This window comes from Thamnophis elegans, chromosome 1 (assembly GCF_009769535.1).
Source record: "Thamnophis elegans isolate rThaEle1 chromosome 1, rThaEle1.pri, whole genome shotgun sequence".
NCBI classification, from domain to species: Eukaryota; Metazoa; Chordata; class Lepidosauria; order Squamata; family Colubridae; genus Thamnophis; species Thamnophis elegans.
In genome coordinates, this window is record NC_045541.1 from 64,478,271 (window position 1) to 64,498,422 (window position 20,152).

Genomic DNA, 20,152 nt, shown 5'->3' on the forward strand with positions numbered 1-20,152 from the left:
AAAGGAGGTCTAGAAACTTTGTTATTAAATATAATCAATTTTTTATTTAGAACATGTCATAAAGATGTAATGCTACCGGATGATAATGGAATGATCATGATATGTGGATGATATGTGGTTTTTCTTTAAATTTTGGAATATTTTATATAAAAGGATGTTAAAACATTATAGTCAAATGAAGGTTGAGGTATGATGATAGTAATATATATAAATACACTTGATTTAAAATATATAATTTGATATGAATTATAGGTGATGACTGTGGAAGGGATGCATGAAAGTTTTTGTAACCAATTGGTTTTGTGGTGTTTTTGTGTTTTGTTTATCTGTTTATTCAAAAAATAAACAATTCTTATATATAAAAAAATTCTCAGGATTCTCCCAAAAGAAAGCAATCTGTTGGTGGTTGAAGGACTAAATTTTGAAAATTCATTGGAGTTGGAAGAGAGAGATACTGAACTCACAGTAGGCAGGAGAACAACATTATGACTTTACTTATTCAAGGATATTAGGGCATTTCATGGAGATTAGGTTTACTTGTGGCTTATATTTGCCATGGTGGCGCAATGCAGGCTACTTCAGCTGACTGCTAGCTGCAGTTTGGCAGTTCAAATCTCACCGGCTCAAGGTTGACTCAGCTTTCCATCCTTCCGAGGTGGGTAAATGAGGACCCAGATTGATGGGGACAATATGCTGACTCTGTAAATTTCTTAGAGAAGGCTGTAAAAGCACTATGAAGCGGTATATAAGTCTAAGTGTTAAGTGCTATATTTCATTTGGTTTTCTACCAAAAAATGACCCAAAAAAATATTTCCTCCATTTTCAGCAGTTTACTTGGTGACTTTTGTGGCTTTATGAACCTCATGCCAGTCACGGATTACCTACCCCTATTTTAATTGCACCAGAACCAACAAGACAAATTAACCGTGCCTAATTTAAGTCTTACTGTGTAAATTATCTCCAATAGGCCAAGAGTCTGAATCTATCTCAATGCAAAGTTAGCTATTGTACTAGATTTGTGTAAGATACTTTACGTCAGATCACAACAGAAAAACTATGTATGTCTGTCATACTCCTTGTATAGCTTTACTTCCTTTGCTTATGAGATCTGAGAGGAGTAGAAGAGATGCAGAATTCTTTCTCAGGGCAGCTGAAGGTCAAAGAACGTCATCCTGGGTGTCATTTACCTTGCTAAAATGAGACCCTGCTTGTTCAGCAATGTAAACATATTCAGAGAACAATTTGGATTTTAATGTCCCAGCAGGAGCAAAGTGTTAAATCCCTTAATTATCTAGGTTGGGAACTGCATCAGAATTGAATCATCTGCTCTTTTTCTAAAACAGTCTCTCCTCCAAATATCTTGGCATTGTAACTCCAGAAGACCCGGCTATTCTGATCATTGGCCTTAGGGCAGGAAATTCTGGGTTTTAATTTCATTAATGGGGGGGGGGGGAGACTTTTATTGAATTATAATTCCTAATTCCATTAGGTCAGTACTATAGGCTTAATTCTGAAGACAATGGAAACCTTTCTCTGCTCCCACCCTCCCCGCGCGTGCGCGCACAAACACACACACATACACACTGTTGCCCCTGGCATCAAAACACTCACTGAGGTAAAGGCTCATACAGAGGAAGATGATGAGGCCGAACCAGCCGCTGAAGGTAATGGTGAAATACACAATAGCATTATAATATCAGCCACCGTGGGTAGGATGCTGATACGATGTAACTGTAGGATGAGAAGGTGGGAAACTAAGATCACACAGTGTACAAGGGGCCCCTTCCAAAACTCCTCCCCCCACCATGGGGTGAGAAGGAGAAGAGCTGACTGCAGGAATCCCCGCCAGCTGTTGAACACTGACGGATTTCCACCAATCAGACATACACTCATACCTTACCTGAGTAAGTTGTTGATGCTGCTAGTACCTCGGTCAACACTGCGTAACACCTCGCCTGTCTTGCGCTCCAAGTGCCAGCGAAGGGACAGGTTATGGAGATGCCGGAGGAGCTCTACCTGGACTTCGCGGCTGGTGAACTGCTGCACGCGGATCCACAGAAAGTTGCGCATGTTGCTAATGAAGCCAGTTGTTCCTATAGCAAGCACATGTATTTTTTCTTTCAATGCATGCACTTTTGATTCAGCTGAAAACCTGATTGCACTCCCAATACTTTGAACAGGAAGAATTCTTCCCTAATCTGGGGCTGTCAGAAACACTAGATTTCAATTGCTCAGAATCCCCAACCCATTTGGCCAAGTCTTGCATCAGTCTTGTAATTCTCCAGCCATCGTGATCCATTTATATTTTCCCCACAAATTGTTTTAGCTACACAATGACAATAAAGGCTATACTACTGAGCGCGCAAGGGTTTAAAGCTTCCAAGCGTGCAGGTTTAAATGGGTGGGGAGGCACACATCTCATGACCGCAATCTGTGATTATATTCCTATATTATATAGGAAAAAGGAAGTAGAAGAAATGATTCTGTCCCAAAGCTGTTTGCCTCCACCTTCAACAGCTTCCATTTCAAAAATTCAGTTAGCCGTAAAGCTGAGCTAGTACATTTCTTGAAGTGCACAAAGGTAATCAATGAAATGCATACAGATGTTAAAGTGGAGGACAGGCATCCCATAGCAACTCAGCCAGCCACATGCAGCTTATAACTTTCACACATAACTTACCTGCTCCTCCTCCCTGAAGGAACTTCAAGAATGCGTAGATGCAAATGGTCTGAAGCACTATGTGCCAAGTCTCTCCTCTCTGTGAGGTCATCCACTAGAGGGTAGGAGGACAACAGTTAACCCCAAAGTCACAATCCTTTAACCTGACTTATTCGCCTGTCCTCTGCCAATCCACTGCATATACCTTTTGGGCATTATTCATAGATCAATTGCTATGATTGCTCCTCATTGCTTTCTTTTGCATGCATAAAGTCACAGTTAGAAAAACTGCTTGGCAATGATGGGAGTAATAGTTCAACACATTTGTAGGGTGCCAGGTTGCTAGTAGTTTGTGACTCAGGATTTCTGCCCTGCATTCAGTATGAGGTTTCCCACCAACCACTCCTTGGAATCCCCAACAATACCCTGGGAGGGAGGGGTGAGAGGTGGGGAAGCTGAGAACGGAGCAGAAAAAAGAAATTCGTGTTACATACACAACTCATGCCAGCATATTTTGCTCCACTCTCCTTCTATCCTATCCTCCAGCACGTTCTAATTTCAAACTAGGCAGAATCATAGTGGGGCCGGTCCTCGGGCAATAAACTCAAACTGAGATGCTATACCATCCAGCTCATGTCATAGCATGGCATCCTGGCCTGAGCAGTTCCAGAGTAGACTGGCCTTAACTAGATCAAGAGGAAGCAGGGTTAAAATCAGAACTACCCGCAGTGCTCTACTAATGAATCTCTTCTGATAGGACAAATCTCTCTTGCGGAAAGAAAGGGTAACTACAATCGGGAAGCTTAGGAGGTGTTCTGTCAAGCTAGGATCTAAGAGAAGCCACCTAGATGAAGCTTGATGTGGGAAAGAGACATTCATCATCAGCCATGGATGGTTAATAGGCAGGAAACAGCTTGATGAGTATCAGTGGCCTCCTACTGGGAGCTCTTCACCTTTATCCCAGCATCCTATCCCCAAATTGCTTTGAATTCAAAGCAGCCTATTTCCCCCCCCCCCCCCTTCATCCTCTTACCCATGTGTAAAGATCTTCAAAGAGGCCTTTCTTCCAGTATTGGTATGGAAATAAATATATTATGTTCTGACAAAAAGAAAACAGTGGGAGGGGCCTTCTCCGTGGTAGTGCCCAATTTTAAAGCTTTTCTTGAATGAAATATAGTCGGCAGCCTCCTCTTTTCTCTTTTGGCGCCCCTATCAAAACATTGCCTGTTTTAAAAACCTTTGAATCTCCATCTGACTGCTGAGGAACGTTGGAGTCATTTTAGGTACCGCTGCCTTGAGATCCACTGGGAGCAGGGAACGCTTTCCCCCTCTTGGATTCATCTTCCACACCTGAACAGGCAGCCCAGAACTAAGTGCCATTCTGGGTCAGATCCTGCTCTCCCCGTGTGGATTCTTCTTCGGCAGTCCACGGGGAGAGGGGGTTTCTGAATGTCTCCTCAGGCTCGTCCAGCCAGAGAGCCTCCAGTGGAATCTCCTTGCTGCCTTTGTTCCCCCTTTCAAGGAAGCCACATCAACAAAGGTCCCACTCCCAACCCCCTGCTAGGCTGCTGGGAGACACAAAGGCCCCCTTGTTTGTTTGCCGCCAGCGGCACTTTGCTGGTAATCCTAATTGGCAGGGTGGGTGACCCCCATCTGGCAATGCCCCTCTTTTGCCTTTCAATCCTTCCACATGGTGGGAAGAGGGGATCAGGAAGAGACTTCTCCTCCATCCACCCACCCACCCACCCCCATTTATTTTATTCTGCACATGGTAGGTGATGCTAAAACCATCCAGTTCCCAAACAAAGGTACAAAGTATACTATTTTACATAGAGAAAATGGCAAACACTGGGAGGGATGGTGGGGAGATGGCAGGCAAGTGACCTCGAAGGAATATGTGTCACCGATTTTTTTAAAACTAAGAGGGTCGTTCCACTTTTTTTTTTTTTTTTTTTTTAGCATGAAGAACCAAGGCTGGGTAACATTGAGTGTCCTAAAGCCATAAAGTGTGAAGCAACACAGTTCAGGCCAGATTTCCTTGGGTAAATTTCAGATTCACATTTCAACTCTCCGTGTCTCCCCAACTTCTGTCCACCTCATGATGTGGCACAAAAGTATGTGCCAATTTGAACCTTAGAAATAAGAGACGTTCAATAGGGAAAAAGATTTGAATAGACCCGTCATCCAGGCAGAGGGTTTAATTGTCCTGCACCACGTGTAACCCTCCTGTGTTTCTCCACCAAATATTGAATGGGAAAACTGGTGGTGCTCTAACTTCCACATGACAAGTGTCTCTCTCTCAACACATTTCAATCCAGGGACATAATGCACAACACATTACATTAAAATAGTCATTAAATAACAAAGCAGAGAAAACAATTCAATGGAGGACTAACATATTTACAGACCTACAAAGAAATAAAATTAAATGTAGAATTAAGAATTTATAAGTACCCAGAATGTAATCAATGTACTAAACCTGATAACTCTAGGAAGAGCCTCACACCAGAAATTCAAAAGTTGATATCACTCCAGAGCTTTAGGTATACAATGGAGCAATTCGGAAAGATCATTAATTAAGTCCATCATTGGTACATAATTTGAGTCATTGAGTCATGATTTAAATGTATTACAAATATATTTGTATTATTGGGATTACTATTTCTTTGAGGGATTTTGTATTATACACCACCATATGGTATATGTTGAATCTAGTGGTATAAAACTGAAGAAATGAAATAATAATACTATGCATGTCACTGTAATCCCACCTAAATTATAGATTACAGAATTATAGATTACTAATAGTTTACTAATCATAGACTGATATAGAATTAATCTACAAACAAAGCATTTACCAAACTCATTCCCCTGATTTGTAAATGTTTAAGAACCAAGATCCTTAATTCTATTCCTGAAAACTGATAGGCAGCTGAATTCCCTCCCCTCCTCCCACCTATCCATAATAGTAGTACAAGTGAGTCAAAAGAAACAGATAACTACATGGGAATTAGGTGTATACGTGGAGGGTGCTGGTGGCTGCTAGCCTTGTGAGTTGAAAGCACAAAAGTTTCTACGAGAAACTGTGGATCAACACACACACACGGGCTACCCATAGTCCTTGGTCATTCTATGTATAGTCCATAATTATCCAGCTCATCTTCACCTCCCAGCTGAATAGGCTGCTCTTTTGCTTCAGTATAGATTTGGGAGTCACATCCCACCTACTTGGATGGAAAGGTCTTCAGGGAACTTTGAGAAGCACTGTTAATTCCCAACACCCTGCTAATGGATACCGATGTGGTGTGCATCGCATCAGAATTGTGACATTCATTATGGATAAACACTGTCACTGGCAGTGTATTTTATGAAATATTGCTCTCCCCCCCCACCCACTTTACTACAGCTTCAAGTAGAACACCGTAAGCAACAGCAAGACTGTTAAGAAAATGGGACGAGGCTGAAGTGACCTGCTCAAGAGCACCATTCCCTTTTCCACCCTTCCTATTTGCACATGTGTGTGAGCAATTAAACAAGTATACTGGCCATGGACAGTCTAATAGTTTTATCACTAAAGCATGTCCATCATTTCCTGTTGGCAAAGGTAAACTGCTGGCTTGACTCAGCAGGGATAATAACCATATTCGTAAGCCCATTGCTGGAGCTTTAGAATACAGGTTGTCCTCAATTTACAACATTTAGTGACATCCGAAGCTACAGTAGCATTGGAAAAAGTGGGTTTAATTGGTTTTCACACTTACAACCGTTGCATCATCATCCCCATGGCCCACGTGATAAAAGTTCAGATTCTGCGCAACTGGCTTATATTGATGATGATTGCAGTGTTCTTAAGTCATGTGATCACCTTTTGCGACCTTCTGACAAGCAAAGTCAAAGGGGAAGCCAGATTCACTTAACAACTGTGTTACTAACTTAACAGCTGCAATGATTCACTTAACTACTGTTGTAAAAATGGGGCAAAATTCACCTAACAACTGTCTTGCGTAGCAACAGTTAGGCTCAACTGAGGTCATATGTCGAGGACTCCCTGTACCAGACTGCTGCATTCAGACGAAGCATGGGCACAGGATCTGGTTAAAATCTGCAGAGCAGAGCCTCTTGCAGGTGGGCCTGAGGAAGACAGTGTCCCTGCCTTGAAGCTACTTAGCATGTAGGACAGAGCTGCTCTGCTCCCAGATGCCTTCCCATCCAGCCATTTTGTATGCCGTTTACAGTTCCATGCCTCCCGCCTACAGGGATTCTTTTGTAAAGTCTAAAAGTCAGGGCTGAAAGGCAGGTCTAGAGTCCATCCCCTCTATTCAAATACCTCTCAATAGCTGCCCTGAATTGGCACTCACAGTGCCCACCAGGGCATGGGAACCTGGCAAACACCAACAGTTTCTACTAACAAAGAGCTAGCATTCCTCTCAGAAATTCAACAGAGAGTTAGTCTAGAAGCATGCAGGATGGGAGGTTATAGTGGGGGCTCAGGATTCAAGATCTGTTGAGAGAATAGGGAGAGGTGTTCGGGAGAATTTAAAAAGCTACTGAATTCACATCTTCCCAGTCAAAAACACTAGCTTGATCCCCGGTCCTATAAAATCTATTTCCTGTCATGACACAAGTTATCTGCTGTAATTTTGCAGGTCAAGATGCAATTTTCAACCTAGAGTCCAAAAAGTACACAAGATGGAGATGTTGGAGATGGAAGAAGGGCAGGGAGGTGGGCAGAGAAAGTGGGAATAAGACAAGAGGAGTTGGGGAAGTGCAAGATGAAGCCACAGTTTTTACCAAGAAAGGACTTCCCTGAAGGGATGAGTCTTGATGAAGAACACAGAAGAGATGGATGACAATTTTTTAGGTGTTTTCTAGGTGACATGAAAATGAAGTGGCAGAAATATCAAGAATACATTTGCTGATAGGAGTGGTGTGCATTCACTGTATAATACCGTGTTTCCCTGAAAATAAGACAGGGTCTTATTTTGTTTTGACCCCCTGAATAAACGCTTGGCCTTATTTCCGGGAAGGTCATTATTTTTGAGGTGCAGGAGGTGGCCAGTGTGGTCATCTCATGGCTGCTGCTGTGTTGCAATTCTTTTGGGGGAGGGATTATTTTAGCGCATGTGCTCAAAAGCCCGATTGGGCTTATTATCTGGGGAGGGCTTATTTTTTGGAAACAGGGTAGGTGTGGTATTAAATTGTCTCTCTCATCTGCTATTTTTCAACACGAAGCGTACTTTTGATCATATAAAGGAGCCCTCGGATCTGATTTTCCCCTCTCATATCTGCAATGCCAAGTAGTACAGCTCAGCGCTTTGCTATCCCAATCCATTGCATCACTTTTTGCAGATGTATGGAGGTGCCTCTAAAGGACAAGAGGAATATGTCCTGACGCATGTAAAGCTCTTTCCCACCACCTATATGTGTCAAGCATTTTGCTGGCAGTCACTCGGGAGAGTGAAGTTGGTTAAGAGCCTCGTCAAACATTGCTTTGCAATCCGTGCTTAAAACAAGTGCTTGTTAAGGGTTCACAACCTGAAGAGCTTCCAGGTGGCTAGGACTCACTGAAACAAATATTTGTAATTATCAGAAATTTAACAGCTAATACCAAGTAACTTAGCTGGGTCCGTTGTGCTTGACACTTTCTATGAAAATATTCTGCATTCTGTAAGCAGTTGTTTAAGGGCACCCTCTGCTGGCTAATTTGGAGCACTAAGTAAAATAGAGGGCATTTCATACCACTGTCATTCTCCCTGAGAGTATTTGCAAAACTCTCCCAGACACAGAAAAAACAACCCACAAGTTTGGAGAACACACCTTCATTCCCTATGGCATAATGCAGGGGTGAGCAACCTGAAACCTGTCCCTCTTTGATCCTTTCCTGATTATATCACTGAGTTGGAGTTTCTTATTATTTTGACCAGTGGTGGGATTCAATTTTTTTTACTACCGGTTCTGTGGGTGTGGGTTGGTGGGTGTGGCTTGGTGGGCGTGGCTTGGTGGGCATGGCAGGGTAAAATATCCATTCCCTCCCCACTCCAGGGGAAGATTATTGCAAAATCCCAATTTCTTCCCGATCAGATGGGACTCGGGAGGCAGAGAATAGATGGGAGGGGGGGGGGCAATCAGAGGTGGTATTACTGGTTCTCTGAACTACTCAAAATTTCTGCTACTGGTTCCTCAGAACTGGTCAGAACCTGCTGAAAACCACTTCTGATTATGATATGGGAACAGACCAGACCAGAAGGGTAAATTGAAAATAGGCTTAGCATCATTATAAAACACAATGAAGAAAACTCTATGTACCCCCTCTAGAAAAAAATAATCCCAATTTGCCAATGTGGGTCACACAACTCCTCTCGTTTTGTACCACTAACCCACTCACTATATCTCTTAAATCGGGTTTTTTTCAATCTCAGCAAACTTAAGATGTGTGGATGTCAGCTCCCAGAATTCCCTAGTCAATGCTTAAAGTTGCTAAGATTGAGAAACACTGCATTAAACCTTTCCATACATCATTGTGCAATTCCTGCTTTACCAAAAGTTTGATCATCCCTGCCCTAGGAAGCAGCACTATGTCCGCCTGCAAGTCTCCCATTCTTCTTACCGATATGCTTGTAGTAGATGGGCACAAAGACATTGATGGCACGCTCCATTCCCATAAGCATCAGGCAGAATATCACCATGCCCTGAAGTGCGTAGTTCTTCTTTGGCCACATGTATTGTATAAGGAGGAGTATTTTCTTGCCCATATCCTTCCATGTAGAGGTGTTCTGCCTGGCATCTGGAAGCAGGGGCTAAAATAAGGAAGAGAAAAGAAGTAAATGGGAAGGGAGGAGATTTGGGGCAGGTTTGCTGGAAATATTTTAGAAGGTTGGCCCTTTTTCAGTAAGGCAGAAACAAGAATTGACAGGTAAGAAAAGAAAAGGACTTGAAAGGATAACCATCCCAGGCTCTCTTTAGATAGTAAGATAGGCAGTATATAAATATAAATAAATAAGGAAAACATAGACTTTTCTCATTAAAAGGCATAGAAAATAGCCTTTCCCATCCTGGTACACTTTTCAGAATGCCAAAGCTGCACTCTCAAAATCCTAGACCACAATCTTGGTCATTTGGAACAGAATTCTGGGAAAGATGTCCTTAACTTACGTAAGACTAGGGAAAGAAGAAATTAGGAATCAAACAATCCAATGACTTTTCAGGTATCTCATTTCAGGGGAAGAAAACAACCTAGGAAAACATAATTAGAAAGAGTCGAGAGGGCAAAGCTTTTATCCAGAGTCATGTTCATGAACACTGCTAACTAATAAATTAACATACCGGTACATATAAGCAGGAAATGAGTTACAATAAGCCATGGGTTCAGAGACTCCTCTTTTTGTTCCTTCTTCCTAGGCAGCCAAGGAGACCACCAGCCCCAATTCATTGTCTGGCCCAGAATTGTGGTTGCAATAAGCCCTACTTGGTTTGAATAGTTCAACTTTAAAATAAAGTAAGTTATTTGACACTAACCTTAGCTTAATCTTTAATAATTTGCTACTGCGAAAGACACAACAATCCATGAGTGTCTAAAAGCAGAGGCTTCTAAACATCTATTTCCAGTTGGGGGGAGTTGGCATGTGAGCTTAAAGTTCATGAAATTTTCTTCCCTGTCTGTATCATAGTGTAGTGGAAAAGTAGATAATGGTTTGTAGGTCAGGAGATGCAACACAGCTTTTATGAGTCCAAGGGCTGCAGTGGGGAGGTATATAATGCAAATAAGCAGGATTAGCTTTTTCCTTGTTTCTGGAGACAATTTTTCTTGTAATTGGGTTATTTTAAAACTACCTTAACACCTATTATTACAGGGCTTACACTACAGCTTTTCCACATGCTTCCCTTTGGCCACAGACTGACTGTTCCTCCTTTGATGTCATAGCCAAACATAGCTTTTGACTATAGTTATTTCCAGATCTGACGGTATGAGGTGGAATCCTTCCTAATCCTGGGAAAGGTTGTAGCCCAGTGGAAATTGTCACTTTATGCAGAAGGTCCCAAGCTAAATATAATATCTCCAGATAGTTAGAACAGACTCTGACCTGAAATCCTGGTGAATTGTTGTCAGTCTACAGTATGTGAACTAGATTGACCAATGGTCTATTTTGGTATAGTAGCTTTCTGTGTTTCCATTGTACTTGGACTCTAATCATTTTATCTTTCTCAAGTCATTCTTCAAATGAAACATGGGAATATCTGATCCCTAGTATACCAGCTGTACTTTCACATGTACACATATCAACATATTTGATAGTAAACACCCACACTTCATCTGCTTTATTTCTAAATATATAAACATTTAAAGATTAGTTATGAGTAATAGATTTATTATGCCATTAAAGCCTCAAAGTATTTCAAAACTTGCTATATTCGTAATGATATACCACATTTATTTTCAATGTTTTGTTGCAACAAACACGGTACATCTATCCCACTGAGGTTTTTAAAGTGCACTTTTATACATTAGGAATCATAGAATCATAGAGCTGAAAGTGGCCTTGGAGGTCTTCCAGTCCACTGCCCAAGGCAAGAGACCTTATACCATACTAGACAAATGGTTGTCCAATCTTTTCTTGAAAACCTCAAGCGAATATAGCAACACAACTCTGGAGGCAAGCTGTTCCACTGATTAGTCATTTTCACCATCAGGGAATTCCTCCTTATATCCATATTGGATCTCCCTTTGATGAGCTTCTATCCATTGCTTCTTGTCCTGTCTTCAGGGCCTACAGAGAATAAATTAACCCCCTCTTCCCTGTGACACCTCTTCAAGTATTGGAAGACAATTGTTAAGTTTCCTCCCAAGCCTTCTCTTCATTAGGTTACACATACCTAGTTCCCTTAGCCATTCATCATGCAATTTAGCTTCCAGAACAGAGGTGGGTTGCTATTGGTTTGCACTGGTTCAGGCAAACTGGTAGTGTTATTTCGGCCTTGGTCACAGAACCAGCAGCAACCCAGTCTGGCCATGCCCCCGAACCGGTTCCCTGGTTGCTGCTGCCGGCATGTTTTTTAGTAATTTTTTCATGTTCTGTGCACATGCAGAGAACTGGCAGCAACCCACCCCTGTTCCAGACCCCTTATCATCTTTGTTGTCTTCTCTGCATTCTTTCTAGGGCCTCAGCATCTTTTTTGCATCATGGGGACCAGAACTGGATGCAGTATTCCAAGGGTGGCCTCACTAGTGCAGTACAGAGCAGTACTATCACTTCCTGTGACCTTGATGCTATCCCTCTGCTGATGTAGCTTAGGACTGGATTGGCTTTTCTGGCAGCTACAGCACACTGTTGTTTCATACTTAAGTGGTAGTCCATCAGGACTAATTAGGATATTTTATATAAAACTATATAAATATTTGACCTATGATCAGTTAGATGCTCTGGAAAGGTAAAACAGGACATAATGATTACTTGCTCTAGATAACTATGAAGCAGCAATATTGAAATACTACTTGCATATTTCATAGAAACAATAACAGGGAACAGCAGTTGGTGGTTGAGCTGCTGCTGGATTTCAAGTCTCACAATCTTTAAGCACTCACTGGTCTATACTATAATAAATTCTATAGGTCTAAAATTCCTTATCCAATAATAACAACAACAACAACAACTAACAGTCTTATCTTTCAATTTCTACAAATATTATGACAAGATGAAACTAGACATGTATCTATTTTTAAAGCATGTTTTATCATGTTAATATCATGCTATCATATTAAAATGTGCTTACTAACACTTGTTAATCTGCAAACAATAGAGGGACCTTACTTTTAAAATAGTGTACAAATGTGGAAGAGAGGAATGATCCATCTCCTTCCCAACCATAACTTAGCACCTTTAAACCATTTTTCCTAGTCTAGCACACATGACTAGAAAGTGAACTGAGTGGGAGTAAATAGTTTCAAAATATTTGATTACGTCAAGGGCTAGAGACCAAACCCTTATCTGGCTTCTTTTCAGGGGGCATTTCTTGAGATGAAACTTAGATATCATACTACTTCAAAATCTGTAGAAAAATAGCCATTTATTGGATAGAGATATGTATTACAAACTTAGCACTCATATTTCCTGTGAAAAGTCTTGAGCATCTGCAAACATTATTCTCAGCCGTTTCTCATTAAGTCTGGTTAGTTTCTGAATAGCATGTACAAAGAGCTGCTGGTAGATCAACTATCAGCCTGACTCAAAGCCACTGGATTAGCCTCATAGTATGTTCATGTCCTAACAACTTTACACTTTTCCTTTATTTTTCTTTCTCTGATACAGTACAATGGTAGAGGCTGTAGAGCTGAATGATTCTGAGAAATTCAGCAGGAGCTGCTCCATTACTGAGTATTTGGTTTGGAATGCTTGCAGTAAGGGATGAACTGATTTTTATTGTAACAAAACCTGATTTAAAGTCTCTGAGCTTTCTACATTGGTATAAGGCTAAAGAATCCACACCTTTTCATCAAGATTTATTTTGCTTTTCAGTGTTTCAGTCAGAAGTCCTCATTGCTTGAGTCAGTTTTAGTTGAAGGGGCCAGGGACTGAATTTGGCATATCAAGCAGTTGCTTCGTTACTAGGCTGTCAGCATTTGGGTTCAAGTAAAAGTTGTTACTCTATAACATAATGATGTTTCTAATCCCAATCCTATCTCCAATCGAGATCAGCAACCTGGCAACCAGGAATAGAAATCCTCCAGATGCATTGAACTAAACTCCCATAAAATCCATCAAAGTAGTAAAAAGAATGATAGGAACTGGCAAGATTTTCTATGACAAATTCATTGCCATCTTTGGAATGGTACCTCCCTCTCACAACCTATTGCTGACAGATGGCTGGTGGGATGGAGGGATAAAAGAGGAACATTAACAGTAAAAGTGTTTAGCACATTTAGCACAGCTAGTTTAAGGAGTTGCTGAAAGGAGCTACATTTGGGGCCCACGAGCTCTGAAGCGCTGCTATTCAAAAACCAACAACACAGCAAGATTTATCTTGGATAGAGGAAAAGAAACTCACCTCGCTGATTTCCACATCACGCTCATCTTCATTGATTAAAAGCATGTAGGGTTTTCGGGGCAGCCCTGGGGCCTTGATCCCCAAAATGAAGAGGGTGAAGGTGCTGATGTAGCGCAGGAACCACAGGCTGAATTGGACCTGGGAGGAGTGGATTCAGGTCAGTGGCACACTTCAGCAAGAGATCCCTTTCTTCTTGCCCCACCCCTCCAATGGCTACAAACCAGCAGGCAGTGAGCGCTTCTTCTTCTCCAACACCCAATTCCACAGTCAAACGGAGGAGAAGTTGGCATTTCACTGGCCAAACATAAAACTCTAAAGCGCTCCACCAAAGATTGGTCCACCAAAATGATGGTCAAAGCACTGAAAACACTAGTTTGTGAATATTGTAGCCAAGAACAGAGAGAACTGCATCAATTACAAAAAGGCCCCACATTTTTTTTTTTGTAGTAAATCCCAGAGACAGTCCCTCCCAGTAGCTTTAGGGAGCGTTTAGTGGTAATTCTGACACACACAACACCCCAAAGGCACTCAATTCCACTACCTGGGGGAAGGTACTTCCTGTTGCTCCTTCACGCCTCTTCCTGTCCCATGAGGCCTGCAAGTGCAGCACAGAGGCCCTAGGAAAGCTCAGTCACATGACTCAGCTGGCAGGGCAAGAGAAGGGATCAGGCACAGGAGAGGCTAGCATTTAAATGTGGGCTATCAAATGGATGGGCGATGAGACTTTGGGGACCATCTCACTGGCAGTTTGCTCTCACCAGGGACAATCTGTGCAAGCCAAACATTGCTACTGCTATGGATGTCCCTTGTGCTAGGCTAGGGCATTCTTAACCTACAGTGACCACACATCCTTTGTTTCAGAAAGTTGTCCTTTAGAGAATATAGAATAGAATAGAATAGAATATAGAACATAATAGAATGAGCTGGAGGGAATCTTGGAAGTCTTCTAGTCCAGCCCCCTACACATTTAATTATATATTACGGTGTCGCTCTTGAATTTTCCTTTGGAAAGCAAAGCTATAAATGTAAATAATTGTTTTTGTTCTTATGAATCTCTTTCGGGTTTGCTCCCCTCCCTGCCCTTTTAGGTTTGTTTCCTATTTTTTCCAAGAAAATTATGGTCACTGTACTTTAACCTCAAACAATATGCAACGGGATAAGAAACCAACACCTTCTCCTGCTCTTGTCATACCTTCCACAGGTGGCCATCAGCTTATGACCGCAATTTATGTTGCTACGTAATTTATGTTGCTAAGTAAGAAATTTGTTGAGTCCCCCCCCCCCCCCAAATTTTAGGACTTTTCTTGCCACATTTGTTAAGCGAATCACTGCAATTGTTACTTTAGTAACAGGGCTGTTTAGTGAATCTGGCTTCCCCATTGACTTTGCTTGTTGGAAGATGGCAAATATGACGCCAGGACACTGCATCCGTCATATATATGAACCAGTTTTCAAGCATCCGAATTTAAAGCGCATGACCATGGGATCCTGCAACACTGCAACAGCCATAAGTGTGAAAAAGGGTCATAAGTCATTTTTTTCAGTGCTGTTGTAACTTCAAATGGTCACTAAACAAACTGTTGGAAGTCGAGGGCTACCTGTAAATTTATGTGAAGACTCATCAGTTCCGATTTTTAAGGTGATTACATGAACTGGTAGTGTGGAGTGGCATAACTATCTACTCAGAGAAACAAACCTGAGGTTGGTCTGTAGTAGTATTGTAATTCAGATAGGTAGTTTAGTAACAAATGCAAATTAGAAGACCCTGTGATCTTCGACATTTTTGAATTCCAACTCCCGATTATCTATGATAATGGAAAGGCTATAAAGGAAGCGATGGACAACTCATTAATAAACCAATAAACTATCTGCATGATAGATGGAATTACATTCTGTCTTGTTTTTCAAGTTTTAGAGCCAGGAAACTGATCTTCAGAGAGATGCCCTTTTGTCTCATGGTATTCCTAGGGAGGAGGAGAAAAGGAAGCAAGCCTTCCTCTCTTGTACATTCTTGCCAGAACAAAGAAATGAGAATTCAGTTTGTGGTTAGACTTGCTTGGTAAGGGAATATGCATAAAGTCTCTTCCCCTATAATCAACATTTAAAAAGAAAGTGATTTGCCCTACTTGCCCTCATGTGAAACTGTTAAGCAATGATGATTAAGCAACAATGATTCAGCAAAAACATGCTGCCACGAGGAAAATGAGAGGAAAAAAGAAATAAGCAATAGCTTGCACCAAGGGCACGTTCTGACAGATTCAATGCTAGTCCAGTTCGTTCAATGCTAGCTCATCTCCTTTATTTTCTATAAAATATCAGCCTATAAATAATCTCTTATTAAATCTCAAACCTAAAAAAGGAGAACGTCTGTCTCTGATATAGGAGGTCTTCAATTGCCTGTCAAGTCAAATGTGTCCATTAGGTGAAAAAAAAAACCCACCTTATTTCCCTAATTTCCATTAGGTAAAAAAAAACCACCTTGTTTCCCTCCCATACTAAATGTAATACAATTAAAATGCACACCAAAGTTTGTATTACTGACAATAGCTCCATATATATAAGGCAGCCTAAGGGACATAGTATGACTATGTCTCAATCAACGTGTTTCTGTAACAAATCATTTCTAATTTGTCTGTCTTCATTTGAACTTCAAAGTTACAAAGCCTTGTCTATTACAAATATGGCACGATCATGGATCAAAGGAGGCTCAAGTAAGCAACACATTATTGACCAAAAACTCCTCTATTCTACTTTCAAAATATATTACTGTTATTTATTCAATATAATTGATTTTCATAACTTAGTGCTGCACATGAAAAAAAATTCTGCTTACTAACATGAACTGTGATTCAGATGGGCTGTTTCATACTCAGTCACAACTTGACTGAGATAGATAAGGCTGAGTTATAATAGTAGAAAACAAGTTTTCCGAGATGAAGTGCCCAACAACACTCTTTGGCCCTAGGCCCTGCTGTAAATCATGCTATACAATATACACTAATTAGCTTTACTTATTGCCAGAGAAACTGTATCATCTTCCTATACCATATCATCCCCATGACCTTATCACTGACCCATCCTACCTTTTGGTTAGTGTCTTTTAATTCCCACCACCAAAGTGGGCTGTTCCATGAGATGAAGGCCAAATTCTCAGAAGAAAAAGCTAGAGCCCAGTAGAGGAGAAGGATTGCTCCATGGCCTCTAATCCGATCTTGCACCATCACCCTGGTGCGTTCCAAGTGCAGCAGCCCAATCGAGATGGCCCAGCTAATGGCTGACAAGCAAACATTCAGCACCATATATCCATAAAGTTCTTGGGTGCCCACCACTTGCCACAGGAAAGTGCAGAAGGGCATCAGGGCGAGGAGTAGAGAGACCTGGATTTGGGTATAGTACAGGCGGGAGCGAGGGATATACTTTGGTTCCATAGTGCGGCTGAACTGAGCATAACAGGTATACTGCAGAGCACCCAATAGGAGACAGACACTGAGTAGCACTGCAGGGACCAGTGTGAAGTAGAAGCAGAGGGACAATCCATCTTGAGTCCACGCTTGTGCCAGGGACTCATTTCCCTCACAATAGCTGTGTAACACCACCATCATGCTGGTTGAAAAACTGTGGAGACACCAATAAAATAAACAGAGGAAGAAATTAGGAAATAAATTTGGACACATTATATAGAACTTCAACCCTGTTGACATGACAAGTTCTCTTCAACTCATAACAGCATTGTAGATGTGAATATTTATTTCATTTATTCATTACACATAGTTTATATACAACCCACTTCCCAAGAGTCCAGGTAGTTTACAATTATAGAACTAAAAACATAATAAAGCTATAATTAAAAAAAAATCCCTGAAGAACTGCCAACAACAACAACAAAAAAAAGCAGTGGATCAGTCACCCCAAAATCACATCTTGGGCATAGCAATAGTTTCAACTCTGTGTTATATTCGTTTTATATTTTTAATATCATCATCAAATTTAGGTATTCTGTATTGACCATGCTCAAATTATCCTACTTCACACACTTTATGAGAAATCCTAGTTCTTTAGAAAAGGCTCTAATGCTTGAAAGGTGAAAAGGAAAGAAAAAGGGGATGACCAGCAGCAAAGTAGATGGATTCAGTTCCAACAGCGATGAGTCAGTGCCTGTTGAAAGACCTGAAGGCCCAGTTAGAGACAGATAATTGTCCATGCTGTTGCTAAGAGTTGACACAGACTTGATCACATATATTGTGTGTAGGATCCCCAACCTGGAATAGAGACCAAACTACGATTACTCCTATTTTTGAGAGATGTAGTAGTCTCAAGGCATTTGGTGAGCACCTAGTGGACAGAACTTCTGGGAACTGTAGAAAGTGCTTCTGTCATTGAAGAGGAAAGGAATAGCCTTAATAAACCTATCTGGGTGTTGCTTTATATATTGAACTATATTATGCTATCCAAGCTGAGGAACCTTGTCCCAGAATCTTTTGCATCTCTTTTGACTTTTCTCTGACTTCATGAGGCTAGATTTCCCATTGCCTGAATTTCCTGCCTCCTGCTTCCCCTGAATATCCTCTTTTAAAGAGTCAGAAACAGATCTCTGCTTCTGCTCACAAGCCTGACATTTGCATGCCTACCTATCTTGCTTCTCCTTTATTTCACTCTGTCTTTTCAGAGGACATTTAAATGGTACTTCAATGTTGTTATGACTACATTTTGCATGGGAGTTTATAGGCAGGGGCACAGACCAGTGCTTTGCAATTGTCTTCAAGGCTATTCCCACAATAAGTATCAGCTGTTTCTCCAAGGCCTGTGAACTTTCACAGACAAAATCGTGAATCGAACGGGAGTCCAAGGCTAACAGCGGGAGCTCCAATCCAGGCCACGTGGGTTATGGTGACAGACCCACAACTCCAAAACATGCCCGATCCCCTGCACGCAGCTGAATTCCAGTAGTGCTGCAAATAGCCCTTTGCCCATTGTTTTCAATCCACTCCGATGCTCTTCCACGGGATTAAGGGAAAAACAATAAAACCGGGGTACTAGGTGGGAGCAAAGGAAAACGGCACGAGGCTCTGCATCCTTAGGGCAGCGATGCTTTGCTAGGCTCGAGATCTCCCATCGTCCGCAGCCATCACGAACAATTGCACTCCGACGTGTCTGAAAGTAACGCTAACCGAGCTATACCTTGTGCAGGTGTTGGAAAAAGCAGGTCCTGGGTGGGTTATGAAAAAAAATCAACCCAGGGAGTGCCGTGCTGAGAATCGGAGGTGAGGATCTTCCGTCACCCGTACAGGTGGAAACGTCCCCCCCCCCTCTTCCCCGTGCGATCCCGTAGAGGGGGATTGTGCGTCTCCGAGCGCAGAAATGATTTGGCGACAGCTCCGCAGAGAAGCCACTCTCGAGCCTTCGCCTGGCCCACGTCCCATTTACTGGCACAAGGACTCGGACGCATCCGGCCCCAAAGATTTTCAAATGCCCTACCGGGTAACGTCCGCTAGCTTGCACGAGTGTCGTCAGCGCGTCTCGGCAGCGCAGCAGAAGCCGCAGCAGGCTGTGCGGGATCCTCCGGGCCTAAAACCCCGCCCAGGTACAGTACTGTACTTGCTAGCAGACTTCCACTGGGTCCTAGCTGCCGCTGTTTTTCTACTCTAACAAACTACTAATCTGAGCTTCCCGCGTTACACTTCTGTCGGAAAATGAGTGGTTGGGAAAAGTCGTGAAAGTAGCTTCTCTCCCCAATTTTAATAATGGACCTATTCTTGCTCCCGCCTTTCTCCCTTCCCGTTGCTCCATAATAATAATAAAAGCCAAGCGTGTCAAATGTTAAGCAGCTGCTCAGTTTAAGTGAGTGAAGCACTATCTACAGAAAGCAGAGCATTCAAGACTTATTTGATAAACATATGCTACTTTGAATGTGTCATAAAGTAAACATTCATAGCAGCATCAGTTTCAACTGTGGAAACGGTGTGACCTTGCGTTCAAGGAGGCTGTGAAGGTCAAATGGGATTTACGCCTAGCGTGCCTGCCTGAAATCATTGGTGCGGAATGAAAATATTAATGTGATTCATGGTCATCTACTGTTCATTACTTAACTGAGCCAAGGGCCCAGTTTCAGCTCTGAAATACTAATGAAATGAAGATGTATATTTTAACATAGAGAGTAGGGAGGCAGATAGGGATGATCACAGGATGGCGGGTATTAAGTGTGATTGAATTTGTGCAGGTTAATTATGTGTGTTGTATATATTGTACACATAAAAAGCAGACAAAACTCTGATTACATTGTCACGGCTGCCATCTTGACTTTTTTGACCACAACCTGCAAACAACCCTGGCTGCAGAAAGATCACCACAAATTGCAGCAAAGAGACATGGTAACCTCCTCCCGTTACTTCCATCTGGTAATCAGTCAGATTTGTGAAACAGAGTTAACCATGCTTAGGGGAAAGCACATTTTAA

At 41.8% G+C, this 20,152-nt stretch overlaps 1 protein-coding gene across 1 annotated transcript in view; it reads right to left on the reverse strand.

The window, feature by feature from the left end:
• The window catches only part of ABCB6 (ATP binding cassette subfamily B member 6 (Langereis blood group)), a 47,708-nt gene extending 28,403 nt beyond the window's left edge, over positions 1-19,305 (reverse strand). Inside the window, 10 exon segments of the mRNA XM_032217674.1 lie at positions 1,612-1,689; positions 1,692-1,721; positions 1,724-1,731; positions 1,901-2,093; positions 2,681-2,759; positions 9,030-9,043; positions 9,267-9,456; positions 13,700-13,837; positions 16,783-17,314; positions 19,175-19,305. Of these exon segments, the coding sequence (XP_032073565.1) occupies positions 1,612-1,689; positions 1,692-1,721; positions 1,724-1,731; positions 1,901-2,093; positions 2,681-2,759; positions 9,030-9,043; positions 9,267-9,456; positions 13,700-13,837; positions 16,783-17,301 (1,249 nt within the window). The 5' untranslated portion in view covers positions 17,302-17,314; positions 19,175-19,305.
• Positions 19,306-20,152: the final 847 nt, after the last annotated feature.